At 44.9% G+C, this 24,162-nt stretch overlaps 1 protein-coding gene across 2 annotated transcripts in view; it reads right to left on the minus strand.

Moving 5' to 3' along the window:
• Positions 1–5,762: 5,762 nt before the first annotated feature.
• LOC121279680 (cadherin-related family member 3-like) overlaps positions 5,763–24,162 on the minus strand; it is a 125,769-nt gene continuing 107,369 nt past the window's right edge. For both annotated transcript variants that reach the window (XM_041190908.1, XM_041190907.1), the window contains exons 17-20: positions 12,240–12,259; positions 12,105–12,136; positions 10,896–10,944; positions 5,763–6,292 (exon numbers count right to left, since the gene is read on the minus strand). In XM_041190908.1, coding sequence (XP_041046842.1) covers positions 6,126–6,292; positions 10,896–10,944; positions 12,105–12,136; positions 12,240–12,259 — 268 coding nt within the window. In that variant the 3' untranslated portion in view covers positions 5,763–6,125. The remainder of the gene's footprint in view (positions 6,293–10,895; positions 10,945–12,104; positions 12,137–12,239; positions 12,260–24,162) is intronic.

Below are 24,162 nucleotides of genomic sequence, written 5' to 3' on the forward strand. Positions count from 1 at the left end.
ATGACATGGTCTGTACTGGAGTGCTGCTTTGGGCTGCAGTAGAGTGCTTAAGTTGGAGTTTGGTGACTGAGGGAATTTAACGGTTAATTTCTATCTAAAGTCTAGTCTTTCTTTAATTTAGTAATTAACCAGAAGTTGCTGATTGGGTTGGAAGAAGGTGAGTTTTAGGCCAGCTTTTAATCAGAGTTTATACAGGCTCTGCTTGCAGCTACAACTAGTTAATTAAATAACTGGCTTAAACAGGTTTTCAGAGGCTAGATTCAGAGAGTACAAAAACAGGCCATCTTACAGAGCTGATGTTGTCTGCACTGGAGTGCTGCTTTGGGCAGCAGTAGAATGCTTAAATTGGAGTTTGGTGACTGAGGGAGATCGATGAGGAGGGAATGAGATGATCCTTTGAGTACCATGAGTATGGTCAGGTAACTATTTACTACTTTTATTGATTATAGTTTTTAAGATCTTATTTTATGGTTCATCGTTTGTAAGGGCTATATTCTGTAACAACAAGGAGCAGGGAAGAAACACTCTGGAGTAATTGATATTATTTGATATTAAGTAATTTCCAAAAGGTTTAATTTAATTTAAAGGGGTAGGTCATGGCAGGAGAGCTCAAAGCCATGGTGTGCTCCTCCTGCTCTATGTGGGCAGCCGGGAACATTTCCAGTGCCCGGGGCCAGCATGTGTGTGGGAAATGTCTCCAGCTGCAGCTCCTGGAAGCCTGGGTTTCGGAGCTGGAGTGGTGGTTGAGGACACTGTGGAGCATCCGTGAGGCAGAGAGTATCAAGGATAGCACGTTTAGAGAGGTAATCACACCGCAGGCTGAGTTCACAGGCAAGAAGGGAATGGGTGACCACCAGGCAGAGCAAGAGGACTAGGCAAGGAGTGCAGGAATCTCCTGTGGCTATTCCCCTACAAAACAGATATACCACTTTGGATACTGTTGAGGGGAATGGCCTCTCAGTGGAAAGTGGCAACAGCCAAATTTGTTGCACCATGGTTGGCTCTGCTGCACAGGGGAGGAGAAAAAAAGTGTGGGAATGCAATAGTTATAGGGAATTCAATTGTAAGGGGAATAGATAGGTGCTTCTGTGGCCGCAAACGAGACTGCAGGATGGTATGTTGCCTCCCTGCTGCTAGGGTCAAGGATATCTCAGAGCAGCTACAGGACATTCTGAAGGGGGAGGGTGAACAGCTAGTGGTCGTGGTACACATTGGTACAAATGACATAGGTAAAATAAAGGGATGAAGTCCTAAAAGCAGAATATAGGGAGTTAGGAAGTAAGTTGAAAAGTAGGACCTCAAAGGTAGTGATCTCAGGAATACAACCAGTGCCATGTGCTAGTCAGAATAGAAATAGCAGGATATATCGGATGAATATGTGGCTGAAGAGGTGATGTGAAGGGGAGGGTTTCAGATGCCTGGGCCGGTTCTAGGGGAGGTGGGACCAGTACAAACTGGACAGGTTACACCTGGGCAGGACCGGGACTGATGTCCTAGGGGGAATATTTGCTAGAGTGGTTGGGAGGGGGGTTTAAACTAAAATGGCAGGGGTATGGGAACCTATGCAAGGAATCAGAAGAGGGGGAATCAGGGACAAGAACAAAAGACAGAAAGGGGAATAAGAAAAGTGATAGGCAGAGAAATCAAGGTCAAGAATCAAGCAGGACCTCAGTGAAAAATAATGGGAATGGGACAAGGTTAAAAAGACAAGCCTTAAGGCTTTGTGCCTTAATGCGAGGAGCATTCACAATAAAGTTGATGAATTAACCGCGCAAATAGATATAAACAAGTATGATATAGACGGGATTACGGAGACATGGCTGCAGGGTGACCAGGAATGGGAACTGAATATCCAGGGATATTCGGTGTTTAGGAAGGACAGATGAAAAAGGAAAAGGCAGTGGAGTTGCATTGCTGGTTAAAGAGGAAATTAACGCAATAGTGAGGAAAGATATTAGCTCCGACGTTGTGGAACCTGTATGGGTAGAGCTGAGAAACACTAAGGGGCAAAAAACATTAGTGGGGGTTGTATATGGACCCCCAAACTGTAGTGGTGATGTTGGGAATGGCATTAAACAGGAGGTTAGAGATGCATTCAATAAAGGAACATCTGTAATTATGGGTGACTTTAATCTGCATATAGATTGGGCAAATCAAATTAGTAACAATACCGTAAGGAGGAATTCCTGGAGTGTATACGGGATGGTTTTCTGGACCAATACATTCAGGAACCAACTAGAGTACAAGCCATCCTAGACTGGGTATTGTGTAATGAGAAAGGGATAATTGGCAATCTAATTGTGCGATGCCCCTTGGGGATGAGCAACCATAACATGATAGAATTCTTCATCAAGATGGAGAGTGACGTAGTTGCTTCTGAGACTAGGGTCCTGAATCTTAATAATGGAAACTAAGATGGTATGAGGTGCGAGTTGGCTATGATGGATTGGGAAACGTTGCTTAAAAGGATGATGGGTGGATAGGTAATGGCAAACATTCAAAGAGTGCAGGGGTGAACTGCAACAATTGTTTATTCCTGTCTGGTTCAAAAATAAAGCAGGAAAGGTGGCCAAACCATAGCTTACAAAGGAAATTAGAGATAGTATTAGATCCAAGGAAGAGGCATACAAATTGGCCAGAAAAAACAACAGACCTGAGGATTGGGAGCAGTTTAGAATTCAGCAAAGGAGGACCAAGGGAGAAAGGAATTAAGAAGGGGAAAAGAGAGTGAGAGAGTAAGCTTGCAGGGAACATAAAAAACTGACTGTAAAAGTTTCTATAGGTATGTGAAGAGAAAAAGATTGGTGAAGCCAAATGTAGTTCCCTTACAGTCAAAAACAGGGGAATTTATAATGGAGAACAAAGAAATGGCTTACCAACTACACATATACTTTGGTTCTGTCTTCACAAAGGAGGACACAAATAACATACCAGAAATGTTGGGGAACAAAGGGTTTAGTGAGAGGGAGGAGCTGAAAGAAATCAGTATTAGTAGGGAAATGGTGTTGGGGAAATTGATGGGATTGAAGGCCGATAAATCCCCAGGGCCTGATAATCTACATCTCAGGTACTTAAGGAAGTAGCCCTAGAAATAGTGCATGCATTGGTGGTCAGCTTCTGAGATTCTGTAGTCTCTGGAACAGTTCCTACAGATTGGAGGGTAGCTAATGTAACCCCACTATTTAAAAAGGGAGGTAGAGAGAAAACAGGGAATGATAGACCAGTCAGCCTGACGTCGGTAGTGGGGAAAGTTCTAGAGTCCATTATAAAAGATTTAACAGCTGAGCACTTGGAAAACAGTGGCAGAATCGGACAGAGTCAGTGTGGATTTATGAGAGGGAAATTATGCTTGACAAATCTATTGGAATTCTTCAAGGATGTAACTAGTAGAGTTGATAAGGGGGAGCCAGTGGATGTGGTTTATTTGGACTTTCAAAAGGCTTTCGACCAAGTCCCACATAAGAGATTAGTGTGTAAAATTAAAGCGCATGGGATTGGGAGTAGTGTATAGAGATGAATAGAAAACTGGTTGGCAGACAGGAAGCAAAGAGTAGCAATAAACGGGTCTTATTCTGAATGGCTGGCAGTGACTAGTGGGGTACCACAGGGATCGGTGCTGGAACCCCAGCTATTCACAATATATTTTAATGATTTAGATGAGGGAACTAAATGTAATATCTCCAAATTTGCAGATGAGACAAAGCTGGATGGGAGGGTGAGCTGTGAGGAAGATGCAGAGATGCTTCAGTGTGATTTGGACAAGCTGAGTGAGTGGGCAAATGCATGGCAGATGTAGTATAATGTGAATAAATGTGAGGTTATCTATTTTGGTAGCAAAAACAGGAAGGCAGATCATTATCTGAATGGCTATAAATTGAGAGAGGGGAATGTGCAACGAGACCTAGGTGTCCTCGTACACCAGTCGCTGAAGGTAAGCATGCAGGTGTAGTAGGTGGTAAAGAAGGCAAATAGTATCTTGGCCTTCATAGCGAGAGGATTCAAGTACAAGAGCAGGGATGCCTTGCAGCAATTATACAGGACCTTGGTGAGACCACACCTGGAATATTGTGTGCAATTTTGGTCTCCTTATCTGAGGAAGGATGTTCTTGCTATAGAGAGAGTGCAGCGAAGGTTTACCAGACTGATTCATGGGATGACGGGACTGACTTATGAGGAGAGATTGAGTCAGTTAGGATTATATTCGCTGGAGTTCAGAAGAATGAGGGGGGATCTCATTGAAACCTATAAAATTCTAACAGGACTAGATAGGGTAGATGCAGGAAGGATGTCCCTGATGGTGGGGGAGTCCAGAACCAAAGGTCACAGTCTGAGGATATGGGGTAGACCATTTAGGACTGAGATGAGGAGAAATTTCTTCACCCAGACAGTGGTGACCTTGTGGGATTCGCTACCACAGAAAGAAGTTGAGGCCAAAACATTGTATGTTTTCAAGAAGGAGTTAGATATAGCTCTTGGGGCAAAAGAGATCAAAGGATATGAGGAGAAAGCGGGAGCAGGCTATTGAGTTGGATGATCAGCCATGATCATAATGAATGGTGGAGCAGGCTTGAAGGGCCGAATGGCCTACTCCTCCTATTTTCTATGTTTCTATGAGGTGGTCTCCCAGCACTTCCAGTCTGTGGTTCACTGGTTAAAAAACTTGCTTTTCAATGTCTCTACTGGTGATTTTTCCCCTTTCCATCTTGACATGGGTTTTCAGAGAAAGCAAGTTACAGATTTGTGAGGGATAGCCAGTTAGCTATTATGGCAGAATTGTTGGAAGCTTACAAACACAGGAGAGAGAGATTTAAGCCCTTGCCTCTTTGCATGCCAAGAGCTGTTCTGCCTGCATTGTTACCACACAAAACCCTGGTCACCTGGTCAGGAGCCAATTAAAATGTTGTCGCTAGGCAGTTCCCCTTAGTCCAGAACTCTTTTCCAGCACCATCTTGTTCTCTTATGACATCCTATGTTCCAGGATAACAATATTGTAGATATTCCTCATCCTGTTCCAGCAAACATGTCTTTCAACTGTAGCCATGGTAGTTTTTTAAAGCCACGGCCCAAATTTAAAGCCACAGTCCAAGAAAAATAAAAAATAGTTTTTTTACATTATTTACAAATATATTTAATATCAGTCTAACACTGGTAACTGAAGTATAAACTCCAGGCAAGTTCTCTATTTTGTAAAATAGAAAGAAAAAGTGCAAATACTGGAAATCTAAAATTTAAAAAACACAGAAAATGCTGGAAGTGCACAGAAAGTCAGTTAAAAAGGACTCAATTTATGGCTGTGATTATATTTAAAGCATGCCTGCTTTCATTCCAGCATTTAGATTAGTAGGGTACCACATGCTAAGCGCTTTTACAGCACATAATGTTCCACTTCTGAATTCAACTCTGTGTCTCCCACTTCAGACGCAAAGATGTGTGAGACACATTTTATTTTCTATCCTAGATGTGACCCAGATGTGATCCCTGTGACTGTTTCTCTCCACTGAGAATTAGCTCTGTGTAATGTTTTTGTTTCTTCTTTTCTCCAGAACAGAACATCATCTGGGGTTAAAGCATTCCAATAGAATTAATTTTGGGGGATTTGAAATAATTAACTCTGTCCAAAAGCACCACTACAAGCAACAGATTTAAACAAAATCTCTACCATGATCATTTGCAAAAAGGAAAGCAACCCTTATGGTTAACAGTTGATCCAATAAAAACACAGGCTTTACGAATGGGTCAATAAATTAATTAACTCAAGGTAATGACAAGGAAGTTGTTTTTATTATTCATTCATTAAACTTTCTTTATTTTCATTGCCCTGTAAAACATTTTAAATATTAAGTTTGTGATTAATTGTAAAGAGGTCTTTTACATTCCTGCAAACTTCTAATGTACTTAGAGTATTAGAATAAAATATTTTTGTGGGCTGAAGATTAAAGTTTTATGCATTCATTTGTTGTAGATCAGTGATATTAATCACATTTCAAAATCCATTCCTGTTTTAATCAAAATATATCACTGAACAAAATGCTCTATGTACTTATTAATTCAAACTGTAAATTGTTCAACAGAATTGTGCAGATTGCACAAGTGAGCAAATGTTTGTTAACTATGAGGGTATACTTCTACTTAAAATTTTCCTTTTTTATTCCTTGGAATAATTCATCTTCTTTTGGTGCCTGAGGTATCTCCGGCTTGGCTTTTTCTGGCGCAATGTTTCCATTTGACTCATTTGCTTCCTTCCACTTCCTTGCTCCTGTTGCACTGTTGTATTCGTACCACCTCCCTGTAACTGAATTAAACATATTTATTATTTTCAATGGGGACATCCATTACTCAGATATTATAGTAACAGAAAAAAATCTGAATTAATACTCAGTAGTTCTGTGAACTTTGCATTAGGAATGAGCAAAAATACAAAATCTGAGTCTCCCGAAGAAACATGAGGCCCAATTCAGTCAGCCCAGGAGAAATAGAACCAGGATTGCTGTGCTCCTACAATTGGTCTAGCTGGGTTAAATAACATCAGCGAATAACAGTAATTCGAATCTGATTCCTATATTTTCCCCATAGGTGAAATGAATGGAAGGGGGCGGAGAATCATGAGAGTGGTTCTTCTTAAAGGGATGCTACATTTAAACATAGCTGCTTGATTTAGCTGCATGTGAGAGTAGCTGTAAAAAGATGGCAAGGGAACATGAGCAAAACTGCCCCACTGCTGATGATAGTTTGAATATTTTACTGGAAGTGGTGCAATTCAGGATGCTTGAAGCAGAATGTTCAGCCAGTGGGCAGGATGTAGCCGATCAAGTAAAATATCATAAATGATGGGAGGCAGATGTATGCGAAATCGTCATATCTTAGGAAGATTATCAAGCTAAAGCTACTAAGTTTGACACCTCATATTAAGCCTATGTGCACAGTGTGTAAGCCATAAGCACCTTGCCTGAAACAAGGTCCAGCATCAGCCCTGTAACATAGGAGGAAATGACAGAAACTCTAGTACCTTTCATGCCTACTTTCAAGGTCATAATGCTTCAAGTTGAAATTTAAAGCTGACATTAAAAAATGCTCCTAATGTCAGACATAGCTGTGGCATATTGTTGTATTAAGTTAAAATAAAATTTGCATTTATATTGCAGCTTTTAACATCCTTAGGACATCCCAAAGCACTTCACGCCTGGAGAATTACTTTTAGGGTATAGACTCTGATTTTGGCTTGTCTATTATTGATTCATTCATGGTATGTGGGTTTTGTTGGAAATGTCAGCATTTATTGTCCATCGTTAATTGCCCTTAAGGAGGTGGTGATGGTGAGCAACCTTCTTGGATACAGCTCAGCCATTTCAGAGAGCAGTTAACAGCCAACCATATTGCCATGGAGTCACATCAAGTCCAGACAGATAAGGACAGCAGGATTTTTTCCTAATGGACATTAATGAATCAGATAAGTTTTTACAACAACCCTGTAGTTTTGTTGCCATCTTTATTAACGTTAGTTTATCTTGCTCCTGTTTTTATTTATCTGGGAAAGAGGCAAAGAGCGAACCTGGTTGGAGAATGCACAGGAGACAGTGAGGATATGAAAAGGTAGTGGGGCTCTGGGCCTACATTTACCCAGGAGAGAGGCAGAGAGTGAACCTGGTTGAAGAACACACAAGAGGCAGCTGCATCAGCCTCAGCTCTAGAAAGCCAGTTTGAAGAAAAATCAAAGAGTGACATCACAGGAAAACCGTAACTTCATTGGTTGGTGAGAAACTGCTATGAGTGAGTGTCTTTAAATAGCCATAAATTAGAAAAGTGTATTATCTTAAAATAGTAGCTATTTGTTTTTAAGTAAGAAACACTTGAAATAGGGGAGTAAAATTAAGTCAGGGCCAGTAAAATAAAGTAATATAAGTAAACCAAAGTACATTAAAGATAACGTAAGGCAAGTAAAATTAAAACATGGCAGGGCAGCTCGGTCATGTGGAATGTGTGTCCTGTAATATGTAGGAAGTTGTGTACACTGCTGGTGTCCTAGATGACCACATGTGCAGGAAGTGCTGCCAGCTGCAGAAACTTGAGCTCTGGGTTTTGGAGCTCGAGTAGCACCTGGAGTGACTGTGGCACATCCACAAGGCTGAGAGCTACATGGATAACACGTTCAAAGAGGTGATCACAGCAAGCTAGGAGCATGCAGGCAGAAAGAGAATGGGTAACCGCCAGGCAGTCCGAGGGAACAAGGCAGGTAATGCAGGAGTCCCCTGGGATCCTGCTTACAAATCGGTTTTCCATTTTGGTACTGTGAGGGCGTTGGTTCCTCAAAGAAGTGCAGTCAGAGCCATGTTTGTGGCATCACGAGTGGCCCGGCTATACAGGAGGGGAGGAAGAAGAGTGGAAGAGCAATAGTGATAGCAGGGGACTGGCCATAATCATTCAGTCTTCCCTAGACTCAGGGGAGGTGCCAGAGGACTGGAGAATTGCAAAACATTATGCCTTTGTTCCAAAGAGGCTGTAAGGATAAACCCAACAATTACAGACCAGTCATTTTAACTTCAGTGCTGGGGAAGCTTCTAGAGAAAATTATTTGGGATAGAATTCGTAGTCACATGGAAAAATGTGAGCTGATTAGGAAAAGCCAGCATTGATTTCTAAAGGAGAAATTGTTTTTAACTAACTTGCTGGAATTTTTTGAAGAGGTAACTGACTGGTTGATGAGGGTGATGCTGTTGATGTGGTGTGCATAGACTTTGAAAAGATATTTGATACAGTATCACACAGCAGACTTGTGAGAAAAGTTATAGCTCATGGAATAAAAGAGGCAGTAGCAATGTGGATATAAAATTGGCTGAGTAATAGGAAACAGGGTAATGGTCAATGGGTATTTTTCAGGCTGGAGGAAGGTTTGTAGTGGTGTTCCCAGGGGTCGGTTTTGGGACCCTTGCTTTTCCTGATGTATATTAATGATCTAGATCTTGATGCGCAGGGAACAATTTCTAAGTTTGCAGATGATACAAAACTTGGAAACATTGTAAACTGTGAGAAGGACAGTGTAGAACTTCAAAAGGACATAGACAAGTTGGCGGAGTGGGCAGATAGGTGGCAGACGAAGTTCAATGCAGAGCAGTGTGAGGTGATTTATTTTGGTAGGAAGAATATGGAGAGATAATATAAAATAAGGGGTACAATTCTTAGGGCTTTGCTGGAGCAGAGAGACCTGGCTATATATGTGCATAGATCATTGAAGGTGGCAGGACAGGTGGAGAGAGTAGTTAATAAATCACACAATATCCTGGGCTTCTAATAGGGGCATAGAGCACAAGAGCAGGGAGGTTATGCTGATCTTATACAAGACACTAGTTAGACCTCAGCTGGAGTATTGTGTACAGTTCTGGGCGCCACACTTTAGGAATGATGTGATCGCATTGGTGAGTGTGCAGAAGGGGTTTACAAGAATGGTTCCAGGGCTGAGAGACTTGCTTTATGAAGATAGATTGCAGAGGTTGGATCTGTTCTCCTTGGAGAGGAGAAGGCTAAGAGGAGATTTAGAGATATTCAAAATCATGAGGGGGTTGGACAGAGTAGATAGGGAGAAACTGTTCCCGCTCATCAAGGGATTGAGAACGAGAGAGCACAGATTTGAAATGAGTTGCAAAAGCAATGAATGTAATGTGGGAAAAAAATTTGTCACTCAATGAGCGAGTGGCTCGGGTCTGGAATGCACCGCCTGGAAATACGGTGGAGGCAGTTTCAATCAAGGCATTCAAGAGGGTAATAGATGATTATTTGAATAGAAACAATGTGCAAGGGTATGGGGGATAAAGGAGAATGGCACTAAGTCATGATGCTCATTTGGAGAGCTGGTACAGACACGATGGGCTGAATGGCCTCATTCTGCACCATAACAATTCTGTGATTCCATGAATTAATTGGATTTTTAAATTCTCCAGCTGCTATCTTCTGTCTCTGGGTCATTAATCCAGGCACCTGGATTACTAGTCCAGTAGCATAGCCACTATGCTAGGTATATCAAGTGGGCAGTAAATGGAGCAATGACAGTGCTTACGCAATAGCATTGGAAGCCTTGGACTAAATTGACAGTCAAGACTCATTTACATCAAGCCAACTACCAGAATAGATCTGGCTGTTCATAGGCAGTTCACAATTTGTGAGGGCATGAAATTCAATTGCTCTGATACTTCTAATGCCAACCTCAGTTCTTAAAGAGGAGGCCCAAGAGAAAATGGGATTGGTGATTAAGATCTAAAATGTATACGGTAGTTTGATATTAATGATATATTAACTTGTTACTTCAACTCTGAAGGTTTTATTTTCTGCAATTATGGCACCCTCTAGTTTCAGATAGCTGACAATGTTTTCTAATTGAGCTAGGAATCCTTCGGAGTATGTCAACATTTGCAGGCATACTTCAGAATGTGTCAATATTTCCTGGAGGTCCCATATACAGAATACATTTGGAATCACATTCATAGGGCACCACTTTAGGGGGCATGTTAAATTGTAACTATTACTTAGCAACATTGTAAAAAGCCTCTCCTCTCCAATTATTGCCCTTCCCAGCCCCATATCTAATCTCTCCTCACCATTGCAAGAGTGAAAGACAATTTGCAGATATATGCACAGATACTGTTACTGCCACTGTTTCTCTGACCAACTACAAAGCACACTTCAAATAACGTGGGTGAGAACCATATCCCAAAGCAGTGTTCCTCCTTTTCCCCAGATGTTCTGCCACAGAAATCACTCTCAAAGATGCTGGAAAGTTCAAATTTGGAAGTTCTGAATTTAATTGTGAGGTTGTAGCAACAGACTACTGCTCTGCAGAGCTTTTAATCTAAGATTAAGAAACAGATTTGTTTCTCTCCATTGGAAAAAATATCATCATGCATTACCTGGATCAATTGCTTGTCCATTGAAAACAGTATCATACTTAGTCACCTCCTGTGGGGAAAGAGCAATTACATGTAAGTCACATTGCATTTAGTCAGATTAAAATGTTGGTAATATTTACTTGCTTGTATAAGCTTTTATTATGCAGTCCCAATCTTTGTAATAAAAATATAAATCAGAGTTCCACATGTGCTGTTTAAATATATGCAGAGTGGTGATCATCAGCTTCCAGCTGCTGCAGAAATTTCTAATGTTAGAACAGCGTTGACAAGATAACCATCTCTTTTCTACATTAAGAATGTAAAGGCAGTAGTTTAAAAAGTCATTTCCGCATTTTAGCGCTGTGAGGCCAACTCTGCCAAGTAGTCTTCCTGTCAACACCCATTGCTAATTACTGAGAAATAATTTGGTATTGTGCAATGTGATAGATTCAACTGCTACATCAGTGTCAAGTATGCAGTCTAACTGGAATAAACTCCACTTCAACTCCACCATGATTGTTGCTGGGAGTGTTTTGATCGCTGGAAAAGATCACCCTTCACCAAATATTTAATCTCCTACAGCACAAATTTATGAACTGCAAACTTTGCATTTTTGCGGTTAAACAGTAACAGCAGATGTGATTGATTATATATTAGATTCAAAGTAAAGTTCCCTCTAATCTGCCCTTATAGTATGCCTCGAACTCAAGATGTTACCTACTGTACCAGTACAACATTTCCACAACCACCGTCCCCCACCCCCATCCTCCCACTCTCCCCTCACCCCAGCCTTGCAGCCTCACTGAGTAAGATTGCTGAATGACAGCTGATTGGTGGTTTTGAGGAGACATATCGCAAGTAGTGAGAGGAGGTTTGCTGGACTCAAATGCAGTTTCCTAAGATGAAAGGACATAGAGAAATAACACTCTGTGCCCCCACTTCTAGTTTTACATCTTCTTTATGTAAATTTGCACCTTGCAGGACATTTCACTAAAATATTTGCCATCTCTTAGGGCTAAGTTTATGAAATCACATTCCCAATGAGGACCCTTGTCTGCTTTGAACTTGGACCAGGTATTATTTTCTTTAATAGAGGGAAATTTGGGAGGAGCACTACTGTGATTCCTGGGTATGGATTTTTCACAGATCAGCAGTCACCCCAGCCACGCAATTTTGTAAAACCAACTCTTTAATAAAAAATTTTCCTCAGCTAGAAATTTTAATACTTACTGTTACAACTTCTATTTTTTCTTTCTTAGGTTCTGTTTTTAAAAAGAAAACAAGTTTACCAAAAAGATACATTATAAATTAGGTTGTTTTGGTATTGTGATTTTGGGGTTTATTTTAATCAAACAAAACACCTACCTGGTAAGTGAATCTTCACTCTACAAATGTAGCAAGACAACAAAAATGAATTATAAGGGAAATATCACAAAGCAATAAAGTTTTTTTTCTCTTGTTTTTATACATTTCTAGCAAGTTAATTATAGAGAATTTAAGTTAAAAATTAATTACTGATTGAGGCAAAAAAGAGTGAGAAATTGAACTCGTTAGCACCTGTTTTTTGGACACTATGAGTGCCCTTAGAGGTTCAAAATGGCACCCATCGTGCATCCACACACATATGTAGAATTGTGCAGGATGCCATATTGGTGCAAGGATTGGTGCGCCCACAGTGAATGCCTGCTCCAAGTATGTAGAATAGGCAGTTCATGACATAAATGCCAGCAATGCCATTTTGGAGCTAAACACTCCAACCCAACATTCTGGATGAAGGGACTGAATGTATGGTGGCTAAATTTGCAGTTGACACAAAGATACGTAGGGAAATAATTGTCAAGAGGACATAAAAAATCTACAGAGGGATTTAAATAGGTTAAGTGAGCAGGAAAAATCTGGTAGATGAAATGTAATGTGGGAAAATGTGAACTTGTCCACTTTGGCAGGAAGAATAGAAAAGCAGTATATCATTTGAATGGAGAGAGACTACAGAACTCTACGATATGGAGGGATCTGTGTGTTCTGGTACATGAATCACACAAAAGTTAGTATGCAGGTGCAGCAATTGGTTAGGAAGGCAAATGGATTGTTGGCACTTATTGCAAGGGGAATGAAATATAAAAGTAGGGAAGTTATGATACATTTGTGTAGGACGTTGGTGAAACCACATCTGGCATGCTGTGTACAGGTTCGGTCTCCTTACTTAAGAAATGATATAGTTGCATTGGAAGCAGGTCAGAGAAGGTTCACTCAACTGTATCCTGGAATTAATGGGCTATCTTATGAGGAAATGTTGAACAGATTGGGTCTATATACTCATGGAGTTTAGAAGAATGAGAGGTAACCTTATTGAAACATATATGATCCTGTGGGGACTTGACAGAGTGGATGCTGGGAAGATGTTTCCCCTTGTCAGGGAGTCTAAAACCAGGGGACACAATTTAAAAATTTGGTCCCCGATTTAAGATTGAGATAAGGATTTTTTTCTCTCAGGGGTCCTTAGTCTGTGGAATTCTTTTCCGCAGGGAGTATTGGAAGCTGGGTCGTTGAACCTTTCAAGGCTGAGTTAGGTAGATTTTTGATCGACAAGGGAGGCCAGGATTATGAGGGGCTGACAGGAAAGTAGAGCTGAGGCTAGAATCAGATCAGTCATAATCTTATCGAATAACAAAGCGGGGTCGAATGACCTACTATCCTCACCCCTTTTAATCCCCATTTTTCTACATTCATTTTTTATCTACATTATTATTTTTATTTTTATTCATTTATCCATGGTTTTATCCCCTTTTTTTACCCTCCCCCCACTTATATCCCATGTTCTACCCTTTTTTCCCCCCACCCCATTCCCTACAGGGCCATCTGTTATTTGTTCCATGTTGTTCTTTCACACAATGCTTGCTCTGCTATTATCACATTCTGCTTTCTTACCTTTACGTCATTATCAGCATGTTTTTAGCCCTTACCACAAGCATTAACATGCCCTTTGTCCTTTGTCAATCTCTCCTTCGTCCCCACCTATCACTGGCCTTCTATCCAGCTCTACCTGCTCCACCCCCATTTTTCTTCAGCTCTAATGAAGGGTCATATGGACTCGAAATGTTAACTCTGTTTCTCTCTCCACAAATGCTGCTAGAGCTGCTGAGTTTTTCCAGCATTTTCTAATTTTATATCTGTAAAGGTATAGTTATGAATGAAAGAGTATTGTAGTATAGTTCATCTCTTCTTGTTTAATACATGTTTGATTATTTTGTTAAACGTTCATCAGCTGACTCCTGTGACTATTCAGTAGCCGCCCTCCACGTTTCTAAAGAAAAAATATAAGTTAAGATCTATCAAGCTAGTTTCTACCCTGGGATATGGCTGATCCAGTAGTAACGTCAGCAGAGATCAATACAAAATGTACACTTTTTGGCATTAAGTTTCATCAGCCATTTGTCTGCCCATTCCACCAGCCCATCTATGTCCTCCTCACAGTTCACAATACATCCACAATTCCATAGCCTCAACATCCAGCTGGTGTGTGACTCATGTAAGTCAATGCTTGTTTTCCTGATTGCAGTCCTGAGGCCTTTATTCTGCAGCTGTTCCACTGTGCCAGCTCCATCTGAGCCACCAGGGCATCTGTCCTGATGAAATCATCAATCTGAAATGTAACTCTAGTTGCTGCCTGACCTGCTGAGTATTTCCAGCATTTTCTATTTTTATTTCAGATTTTCCAGCATCCATAATATTTTATTTCTGCTGCTTGGATTGCTCTGTAGGAGCAAGGCACAAGTCAGGAGTGTGATGGAATACTGTCCCCTTGCCTGGATGAGTGCAGCTCCCACAACACTCAAGAAGTTTTACACCATCCAGGACAAAGCAGTCCGCTTGATTGGTACCCCATCCACAAACATTCACTCCCTCCACCACCAATGCATAATGACAGCAGTGTGTACCCTCACTGTTGCTAGGTCAAAACCCTGGAACTCCCTCCCTAACAGCGCTGTGGGTGTACCTACACCACATGGACTGCAGCGGTTCAAGAAGGTGGCTCACCGCCACCTTCTCAAGAACAATTAGGAATAGACAATAAATGCTGACCTAGCCAGCAATGCACACATCCCAAGAACTAATTTTTTTTTAAATCATCCCTGTGGAATCCCGTGGTGTCTGTCTTGTAAATGCCTTCAAAAGGCCCAGTGCTCTGACACAGTACTACCCATGTGACTGCTACATTGCTGGTGAGAGGCTGCTAATTTTCAGCAGCGGAGACTGCAGATAACCTTTGAGGAAGACCTGGAGCAGCTTCAGACTGCACCATCTCAGCATGAGTGGCAACAGTCAGGGGTGATTGACTGACAGGCAACAGCAAGGGCACAGGCAGGGTGGCAGGGGTGAGAGGATGACTGCTGTCTTGTTGAGAGAGGACAGAGGATTCGTGCTACATGGAGCCACATGCACTGACCAGGGACACACCTCAGCAATCCTGTCAATCTGTTGCAAGGGAAGTTGTGGAACTGCAGTTAGAGGCTGCACATCGCTTTGAGTTCTAAGATCTGGAGCCATAATGGCAGCAGTCTAAGTCTGGATGACAGCAGTCTGAGTTTCCACTGTAGGACTCAGATGTAACGTGGCTGCTACATGTGCTGCAATGGAAGCTGCAACATCAGCCATCAGATGCTGCGCCAAAATTGGACACATAAGTATGCAACTGGAGTTGGTCATCACTTAGACACCGGAAAGGATGGGGTCCCAGCTTTAAGCAGAACCCATTTGGCACATCGGACTAGATTCCTGCATGCATCTAGGCATTGAACATAGGGTAGAATTTTCTGAGCCCATTGGCGGAGGGTATGATAGGTGGCGTGCGTGGAAAATATGGCGCAACCTGCTTCATGATGGCGTAAAGGCAGGTCATGATCATCCGCTCAGCCCGTCAACGGCCGGTCGCGTTTCCCGCCATCGGTCGGCAGGGAGCTCATTGTAATACATTAGCATATAATTAAACTGCCATCCTGCCAGGCTCTTGGAACTCCGCCGTCCACGTTGAGGGGAAAGCACGCCGACGTGTTTCACAACAGCATGCAGGCGAACATGCACTTGGTGGCCTTCACTTTGGGGCAACTGAGATGAGTGAGCAGCAATGTTCTCCACAGCTCGCCCGTTGTTTACAGGCCTCAGGGGCACCCAGGGTTGGGGGGGGCGGTGCAACTGAAGCCTAGCCCTGGAGGCGACTGCTGGGGTGGGGATGGTGTCCATGGGCAAGTGCTGGCCAGCCTCGGAGGCGTTTGCTGGGAGGAGGTAGTGGTCAAGTACTGCCCTGGCACTGCATGCAGCGCAGAGGCAATTGAGTAATCGGGTAAGTGAGGGGAGTGGCCATGCATTAGGGATATCTGTATAAACTGACTATGGCTCTGCAACTAAGACTGATCAGGCACAGCTACAGTGATATGATTGGGGTCAGGCTCCTGGCCTGCCCACCCATTGCAAGCAACATGGAGGCACCAAAGGGCCACCAAGAGTTCCATACCTTACCACCCAACACCACACAACCCCCACCCCACCGCCATCCCCAAAACCACCCCTTGACAACGGCACAGACTTCAAGTCCGTCCACACTTTATTGGACCACAGAGCATTGGACTGCACACATTGTAAAATTTCCTCGCCAACGCTGGCCATGTAGCAGTCACTCCTGGAGTGCTCACAGCCCTTTGCAATCTCAGCATCCTGGTTAGGAACAGTGTCCCCAATGTCCAGGTTGACAGGGCAGCCATGCAGTGCACTAATCTCTGGCCATCTGAGGGGTGACCAGCACTCTCTGGGAAGCATTAAAGGGCGGTTACACAGGGCCAGGAAAGGTGCTAAGTACAGCCATGATAACCACGTCTCTCTTTCTCTTTCATGCTGCAGGACGACGACGTTAGGATCATGGATCCTGGTGACCTAGCTGTATGCTTGATGGCCTACAGAGACCATAGAAGATGGAGGAGAGCACGACGGAGGCACCTGGAGCAGCAACTTCATAAAGAAGGGGCAGCAGGGGCTCCCTCACACCCTGCCCAGGAGCGACAGTGACCCGTGGCTGGTCAGTGCCTAGTGACACTCAGGATCTATAAACGCCGCCTGCCATTCCTGCAGATGACTGAGAACCAGTGTCGCCGACAACTGCGCATGTCTAGGGGCCTGGTCGCTCACATCTGCCACTTACGGCAGGACTTGGCGCCAAGGGGACATGGAAAGCATCCACTGCCAGTGGCTGTGAAAGTGACCTCAGTGCTCAATTTCTCTGCCAGTGACTCCTTTCAGGGCTCCACAGGTGACCCCTGTGGGATTTCAAAATCCACCACCCACAAATTCATCCATGAGGTCACGGATGCCAGCTTCTCCGTGGCACACAACTTTGTGCATTTTGCCCAGGACCGGGACAGCCAGGATGCAAGGGCAATTGGATTCTCCCAAATGTTGGGACTCCCACAGGTGCAGGGTGCGATTGACTGCACTCATGGTGCTCAGGTTTCCATCGCTACACTCATCAACTGCAAGGGATTCCACTCACTGAACGTGCAGCTGGTGTGCAACCACCAGAAATGCATCCTGCAGATGTGAGCACAATGCCTTCTTCCTGAGTTGCTCGCAGATCCCTGCAGACTTCCAGGGTCCACAGAGGCTGCAGGGTTGGCTCCTTGGGGACAAGGGCTACCCACAGAGGCCGCGGCTGATGACACCTGTGCAGCGGCCTCAGACTGCAGCAGAGCGACGGTATAATGAGGCTGATGCAGCAGCTCGCAACTGGGTGGAGCAAACCATCAGGATACTGAAGATGTGGTTCCAGTGCCTGCACCGGTCTGGTGGAACCCTGCAATACAGTCCACAGAGGGTGTCACGCATCATCATCATCTGCTGCGCCCTTTACAACCTGGCGCTGCAACGGGGTGAGGAGCTGGCTGAGGAGGAGATGGAGGACCTGCACATCTCCTCTGTTGAAGAGGACGCCGGTGGGGGATGAGGGTGAGGGGGTCCTCAGTGGTCATGATGACGGGGATGAGGCTCTCATACTGGCTAGACGAGGCAGGCGCACTCAGGAGGCCCTCATAGCTGCTAGATTTGTAGAAGATGATGATGACATGCAGTGAGGTGTCCCCATAGATCCTCACATCGCAGTTGTGAATGTTTGACTCCAGTCTGGCTTATCTCAGCACCAATACCCTCCGAGAATGATCCAGTCATGGAGATGCAGTGGAGGCCCTAATAGTCGTTCGATCGCAGAAGGATGATGGCAACATGCAGTGAGGACACTCCACAGAACTTCACATGGCCTCTGAGAATGTCTGACTCCTGTCTGGCCGAGGGCAGCTCACTTGTGCTCCATGATCAGGGCCATCTCAGAGACACCGCCATGAAACTTTAGACACATCTGATGCTGTGTCTGCCTTCAGCACCTCGGCCCTTCAGGAGCTGGTGCAGAGCATCACTGGTCACATATGCTGGTGTGATGGTGGCCAGCCCCACCTTAAAGTTACTGAGAGCACACAGAGTGTATGAGAGAACTCTGTGGTGCCTGCCCAGTACATTCTGGCAGCAACGACCAGCACTGCCGAGGTGCAGGCATCAGTAATGTTTCCAGGGAGTGTGAGGCTGGACCATCACTGTGGTCCGAAGGCTGCACAGAGCACAGGGGAGAGGCCCTGGACTGAGACACCTGCCTTTTATCTTGTGCAGAAAGGTTTCACATCTGAGTGACAAGAACACTGCTCATCAGAACAAGGAGCCACAGGGAGGGTGCCTTCAGATTCCTTTTCAGAGGTTTCTTTGGGGTTTGATTGGAGGACCTGAGTCATGGACCCTTTCGGCTGTTTGGCAGATGTGTCTGCGAAAGCAAGGGGAGATAATTAGTGCATGGCAGTGGCCTGTGAAAGAGGACACATCACTCATGGCACGTTTGTCCGATGGATGTTGCACTGCTGGATCCTCACTTGGTAAAGCAGCGCCAACCTCACCATAAGCATAGAAACGGACCAGTCATCGCTGGCCAGCTGGATGGTTCTGTTTTCAAATTCTGTCAGAACTTTGACTTCCGGCATTCCTCCATCTGTCTGTGACCTTACACTCTCCCCATCTCTATCCATGCAGCACAAACTGGCTCACAACAGGAGGGAATCAGGACATCTGCCAGGCCAGATGATAAGTATGCCTGGTCTGTGTGGGTAGTGAGTGGTCCCATGGATGGGATGAGGACAATGACGGTATATGTGAAAGAGTGAATGGTGATGCCCCTTGCACTGGCAGTGAGTGTGGGCCTTGTGGATGTGTGATGGGTTTGAGTGTGTGAGTCAGCAGTGATGAAAAGAGTGACTTACCCTGGCAGAACAGAAGAGATCATTCATCCTTTTGCGGCACTGGGTGGCTGTCCTCCTCTGCAGGGTGTTCACACTGACCACCACTGCCACTGTCTCCCAAGTCAGGTTGGTATTTAACCCATCTTGGTGATATTTGTAAAAGATTTTAAGAAATTGAGTCTGTTGGACTTTCCTGACTCATACTAGTTTAGAGGTTGATAGTGGCTGACAGCCCCTCAATGATATGCTTTCACTAGGCATGACAAAGTTTAAAAAAAAAAGTTCTCTTAAAGAGACAAAAAAATCATACAGTTCAGAGTCAAACTCTCAAAACCAAGCAGTTGAGAGCCAACCAACCATCTGCAGCACAAACCCCTGCCCCCGACGAGACCATCAAAAACACTCAAAAATCCTGAGGAAACCCCAGTTGCAGAAAAATCCACCAGCTCCATGCCCTCCACCTCCACCACCATCAGCCAGCAGGGCTAGGCCAGACTTGGCTGACAGCCACCACAGTAACCACTTTTTCCAATAATTTATATAGATTTTTCTTTTCCCACCTATTTCCATTATTTTTAAATCTATACCTTTTTATGCCCTGAAATACTCTTTCCACCCCACCTCCAGTAGAGCTGTACCTTGCGTGTCCTGCCATCCATTCTTAATTAGCACATTTGTTTAGATGATATCACCACCTTCAACACCTCTTTATTCTTTTGTCTGTGACATCTTTTGATTATCTGCTCCTATCACTGCTTGCTTATCCCTACAACAACAACCCCCCCCGCATCCCCCACCCCCCACCACCACCACCACCACCACCTTAAAACCAGCTTATATTTCACCTCTATGCTAATATTACTCAGTTATGCTGAAGGGTCATGAGGACTCGAAATGTCAACTCTTCTCTTCTCCGCCGATGCTGCTAGACCTGCTGAGTTTTTCCAGGTAATTGTTTTTGTTTTACAGTAACCACAGGGCCCAATGTCCAAGCTGATCCTAGCAATCTCACCTGAACAGATATACCACACAGAAGTCAGGAAGACACCACGACTCACCTGCTACAATAAGCTTTCTGGCAGGCACCCAGCATTGAGTATACATCAGTGTTCTTCTGTAAGGATGCCGATCAAGTTCCTCACCTGAGTCCTCTGCAGCAGAACTCAAGTTCAACATTGCTCTCTGGTGAGCTAGCACCTGCGCTCTCCTTGTCCTCTACTCTGGCTGCAGCCTGCTTATGCCCAGTGTCTCACCATGTGCAGATCTCACCTCTATGCTTTACTCTAACATATGCCCTGTATTAGTGTCTGAGCTGGTAGCTGGGATTGTGAAATCAAGTGACGGTGCTAGATTTTCATCATTACTGTCTTCTTTGTGTTCCAACACTGCCTGGCCACATTGCTCATTCTGGGTATCCTGAAAGGTAGAAGCACATGGGTAAGGTTGTGTTGCAGGGAGGAGGGGAAAGATGCATGCTTACACTGTCTGTAGTTTGTAAATTAGAAGAGAGTGCGGGATGAGAGAGAAATGGGATGTGAGCAGAAAGATTATATATGAGAATATTGTCATCTTCAATGGTTTCAACTGCTCCACTGGACAAAGCCTCAGCAATGGCTGTTGAATAATGGGATTAGGACAAGCAGACATACCTGGCCCATCCAGTTAGCTTCAACAGTTTAGGGTTCTGCACCATCTTGGGTCACAAGAAAGAAGGAAGTGTGCCAGTGACAGTCAAAAAACTTGTTTGGCTTTTGTGGCTACCATGGTTGAATAGCTGGCAGGGTGTGCCGGTGAGGTGAAGTATATAGATGTTAGATATGAGGCCTGATTGATATGGACTGTTGGTAGATGGTGATGGAGGTGTGGTAACTCAAGCAGTTGCCAAGGCTGGTGGTGCAGCTGGTATGATATGGTTTTTGAAGATACATTGACTGGCCTTGACCACACATGTGAGGTCACTGAAGCTCTTGTGGTTCTCCATCTAGGTTCTCAAGGCTTGTCTCCTAGCAATAATCTCCATGGTTATCTGCTCTGAATGCCACTTTCTTGTGAGTATGGAGGGCCTCCTGGCCCTTGCAGATACAGAATATCCACCCTTCTTTCCACCTCCTGCATTAGGAGCTCCAGCGCAATATATGAAAATGACTCGCAGCACATGCTCCGACCACACGCACATCCCGTTTGAATGGTACAGGCTCACTTTAAGTGGTGCTAGCCACTGTATTGGCCCCCTGCTGTGCATCCAGCCATTGAACAGCATAGTTAGCGCTGGCTAGATGCAGAAATAATTCAAGTGAGCAAGCAGCAAGAAGCTGGTTAATCACCCTTTGCGATACTGGCCCCCGTTTTTGGTGATTATCAAATCCAGGTCCCAATATCTTTAATATTTATACAAAGCTCATTCCAAATTAAACAAACTTTTAAAATTAGTAGAAACACAAATCTCCTAGGCCTAAATTTCAGCTTGATGCGTGTGCCAAATCAGCAGGCCCAGAAGCAGAGGTTTGGTCCACTCCACGGTGAGATCGTGTTTCCAACACAGTGTCACACTGGGTGGCCAATTAAGACCCACCCAGTGTGAATCGCACCAGCTCAATGGTTGGAAGGGCCTGGCGGGGGCAGGAGCCTGTCGGGTGCCTGGTCCTATGGCGACCGGTGGGGGATTTAAAAGCAACAGAGGCAGCTCCCTAAAGGCTGTAGGGCAAAACTTTGTAGCTTTGGAGTTGTTGATGAAACATTTTTTTTGAGCTGCAATGGCATCTGCACCTGCTGGGCATGTCAGATGGGACGACAAGTTCTGTGGGCACTCAACCTCCCCCCCCACCGACCCCCTGTTCTCAGATGAGTGCCTGGGAATCCTCGTGGAGGAGATCAGTGCCAGGCGGGACATCCACATCCCCAAGGATGGCAAGAGGAGGCCAACACACCTGACTAAGAAAGCATGGGCAGAGGTGGCAGCCCAGGTCAGCAGCCATGATGTTGTGCAGTACAAATGGGTGCAGTGCCACAAAAGGTTCAACGATTTGCTGCGCTCGGCAAGGTGAGTACCAAGTTGGCATGGATCTGTGTGGTGAAGTGTTAACGTCTGGCCGTCCCCCCTGTAGTGCTCAGGGGTGTAAGAGTCTGAGTGCCAACTACCAATGACATCAGCACCTGCCAAGGCGGTGAGTTCTGGCTGCTTTGCGGGTCAAGGACCACAACTCAGAAGTGCCCTGCAAGGTGTTCCTCAACTGGGGTTGGCCAGGTTGCAATGGCGCTGCAGGTAGAGAGTGGACTAATCAATGCTCCTCTGTCCTTTCAGGAGAAGAGGAGCCGTAACAACATCGAGAGATCAAGGACGGCCAGAAGCCTCCCAAACCTGCTAATATTGACGAGGTACAAGATGGATGTCTTAGAGATAGAGTGCCCAACTCGGTCCACCGGTCGTGGAGAGGCAGGTGTCTCTGATGAAGGTAAGAGTGCAGTACACAGATGTGAGAGTGTCAGAGTGTGTAAACATTGTTGTGTGTCTCATCGTAATGGAAACCTCAAACCTAAAGTCCCCCTTGTTCAGTGAAAGACGATGGCACCACGAAGCAGATCTCCAGTCTCACCAGCCTGCCGAGCACACACAGTGACAATATGATGACTAATACTAATAACGTAATTTTTCTCCCCTTGAATTACCATCCAGCCAACAACTACAGGACCCCGATGAGCCACCCTTGACACTGGAGGACCAGTGGCCGTCAGATGCACCTGCGTCACACCCCCTCTCTGCACTAGGCACCAGTGCAGCACCTTGGGCATTAGATCATTGGTTACAATGTCGGTGCACAGCAGTGAGGGCACGACACACTTGCATGAGGAGCAGGCAGAGGCAGAGTGTGTCCAGGGCATCGGCGGTCAGAGGACTGCTGGAGATCAGGACGATGCTGAGTCCAAAGCAGATGAAGATCTTCTGGAGTCGTCTGTGGGTGGCAGATGCTGATGTCCAGCAGGATTCGTGGGAGGATCTGGCAGAGATTCCTGAGGGTTTGCATGCCATGGAGGAGTCCATGCGGAACATGAGTATTGTTTTGACCCTAGCACCGAGAGCACTGCCTCCTCCATTGAGACAGTGGCAATTCTCATGGAGAGGCAGCTCCAGGGACAGAATCAGGGGTTCCTGGAGCTGCGCTTGGTCCTGCGAGCCCTCACATAGGCAATGATCTAAAGAGACCTCTGCCAGTGTGAGAGATGGATGAGGCACTGAGTATCTCTGCTAGGTGCCTGTCCATCAATGGTGAGCAGGGAGGTCCAGACTGACCTCACATTGGTGCACAAGCTGCTTGTTGTCTCTGGGGGCTCCTCTCAGGGCGCTCTGGATGATAGCATCAGTTCCTCTGCCCCCCCACCACTAACTCCACCCCCCCAAGCCAGTGACCGTGGCATCTGATGAGGCTGTGATGACTGACGAGTACCCAGTCATGGCATTGGCTGCTCCCTCCCAGGAGGGGCCAACACAGGCTCCACTGGCCAAAGAATGACCACCAAGGTCATCAAGGCCAACAGGACAGCAGAGTCAGCAGGCTGTCTCCAATGCCGGTGCCAGCGAGGGCGAGTTACCAAGACACAGCACTCACAAGCTTAAATTTAAAGCACCGTGAGCACAAGGGGGACTTTTCACTGGGGGACTCTCTGTTCTGCCATGTTTTGTTAATTTGTTTACTGGTGTGACCACTTACACCTTATATTGTTAAGTTCATTTCCTGAGAGTGCCAACATTATATAGATTTTGCTTTTGTGTTAATGGCCTGAGTAGGCTTCACTTGTTTTGTAGGTGCAGGGCACGCCAGTATCTCATGTTGGACATGAGTGGCTCTAAACTCATTGCACAAGTACCGAGTGGACTTTGGGTTCAATGGAATGGATCATCCAATAAATAGGTGGCAGCCTTGGCTTGAGGTGGAAGCAGTTCCTTGGCAGCTTAGCTGAAGGTGCGTTGA

The sequence above is a fragment of the Carcharodon carcharias genome, chromosome 7, assembly GCF_017639515.1.
Source record: "Carcharodon carcharias isolate sCarCar2 chromosome 7, sCarCar2.pri, whole genome shotgun sequence".
In the NCBI taxonomy this organism is placed as follows: Eukaryota; Metazoa; Chordata; class Chondrichthyes; order Lamniformes; family Lamnidae; genus Carcharodon; species Carcharodon carcharias.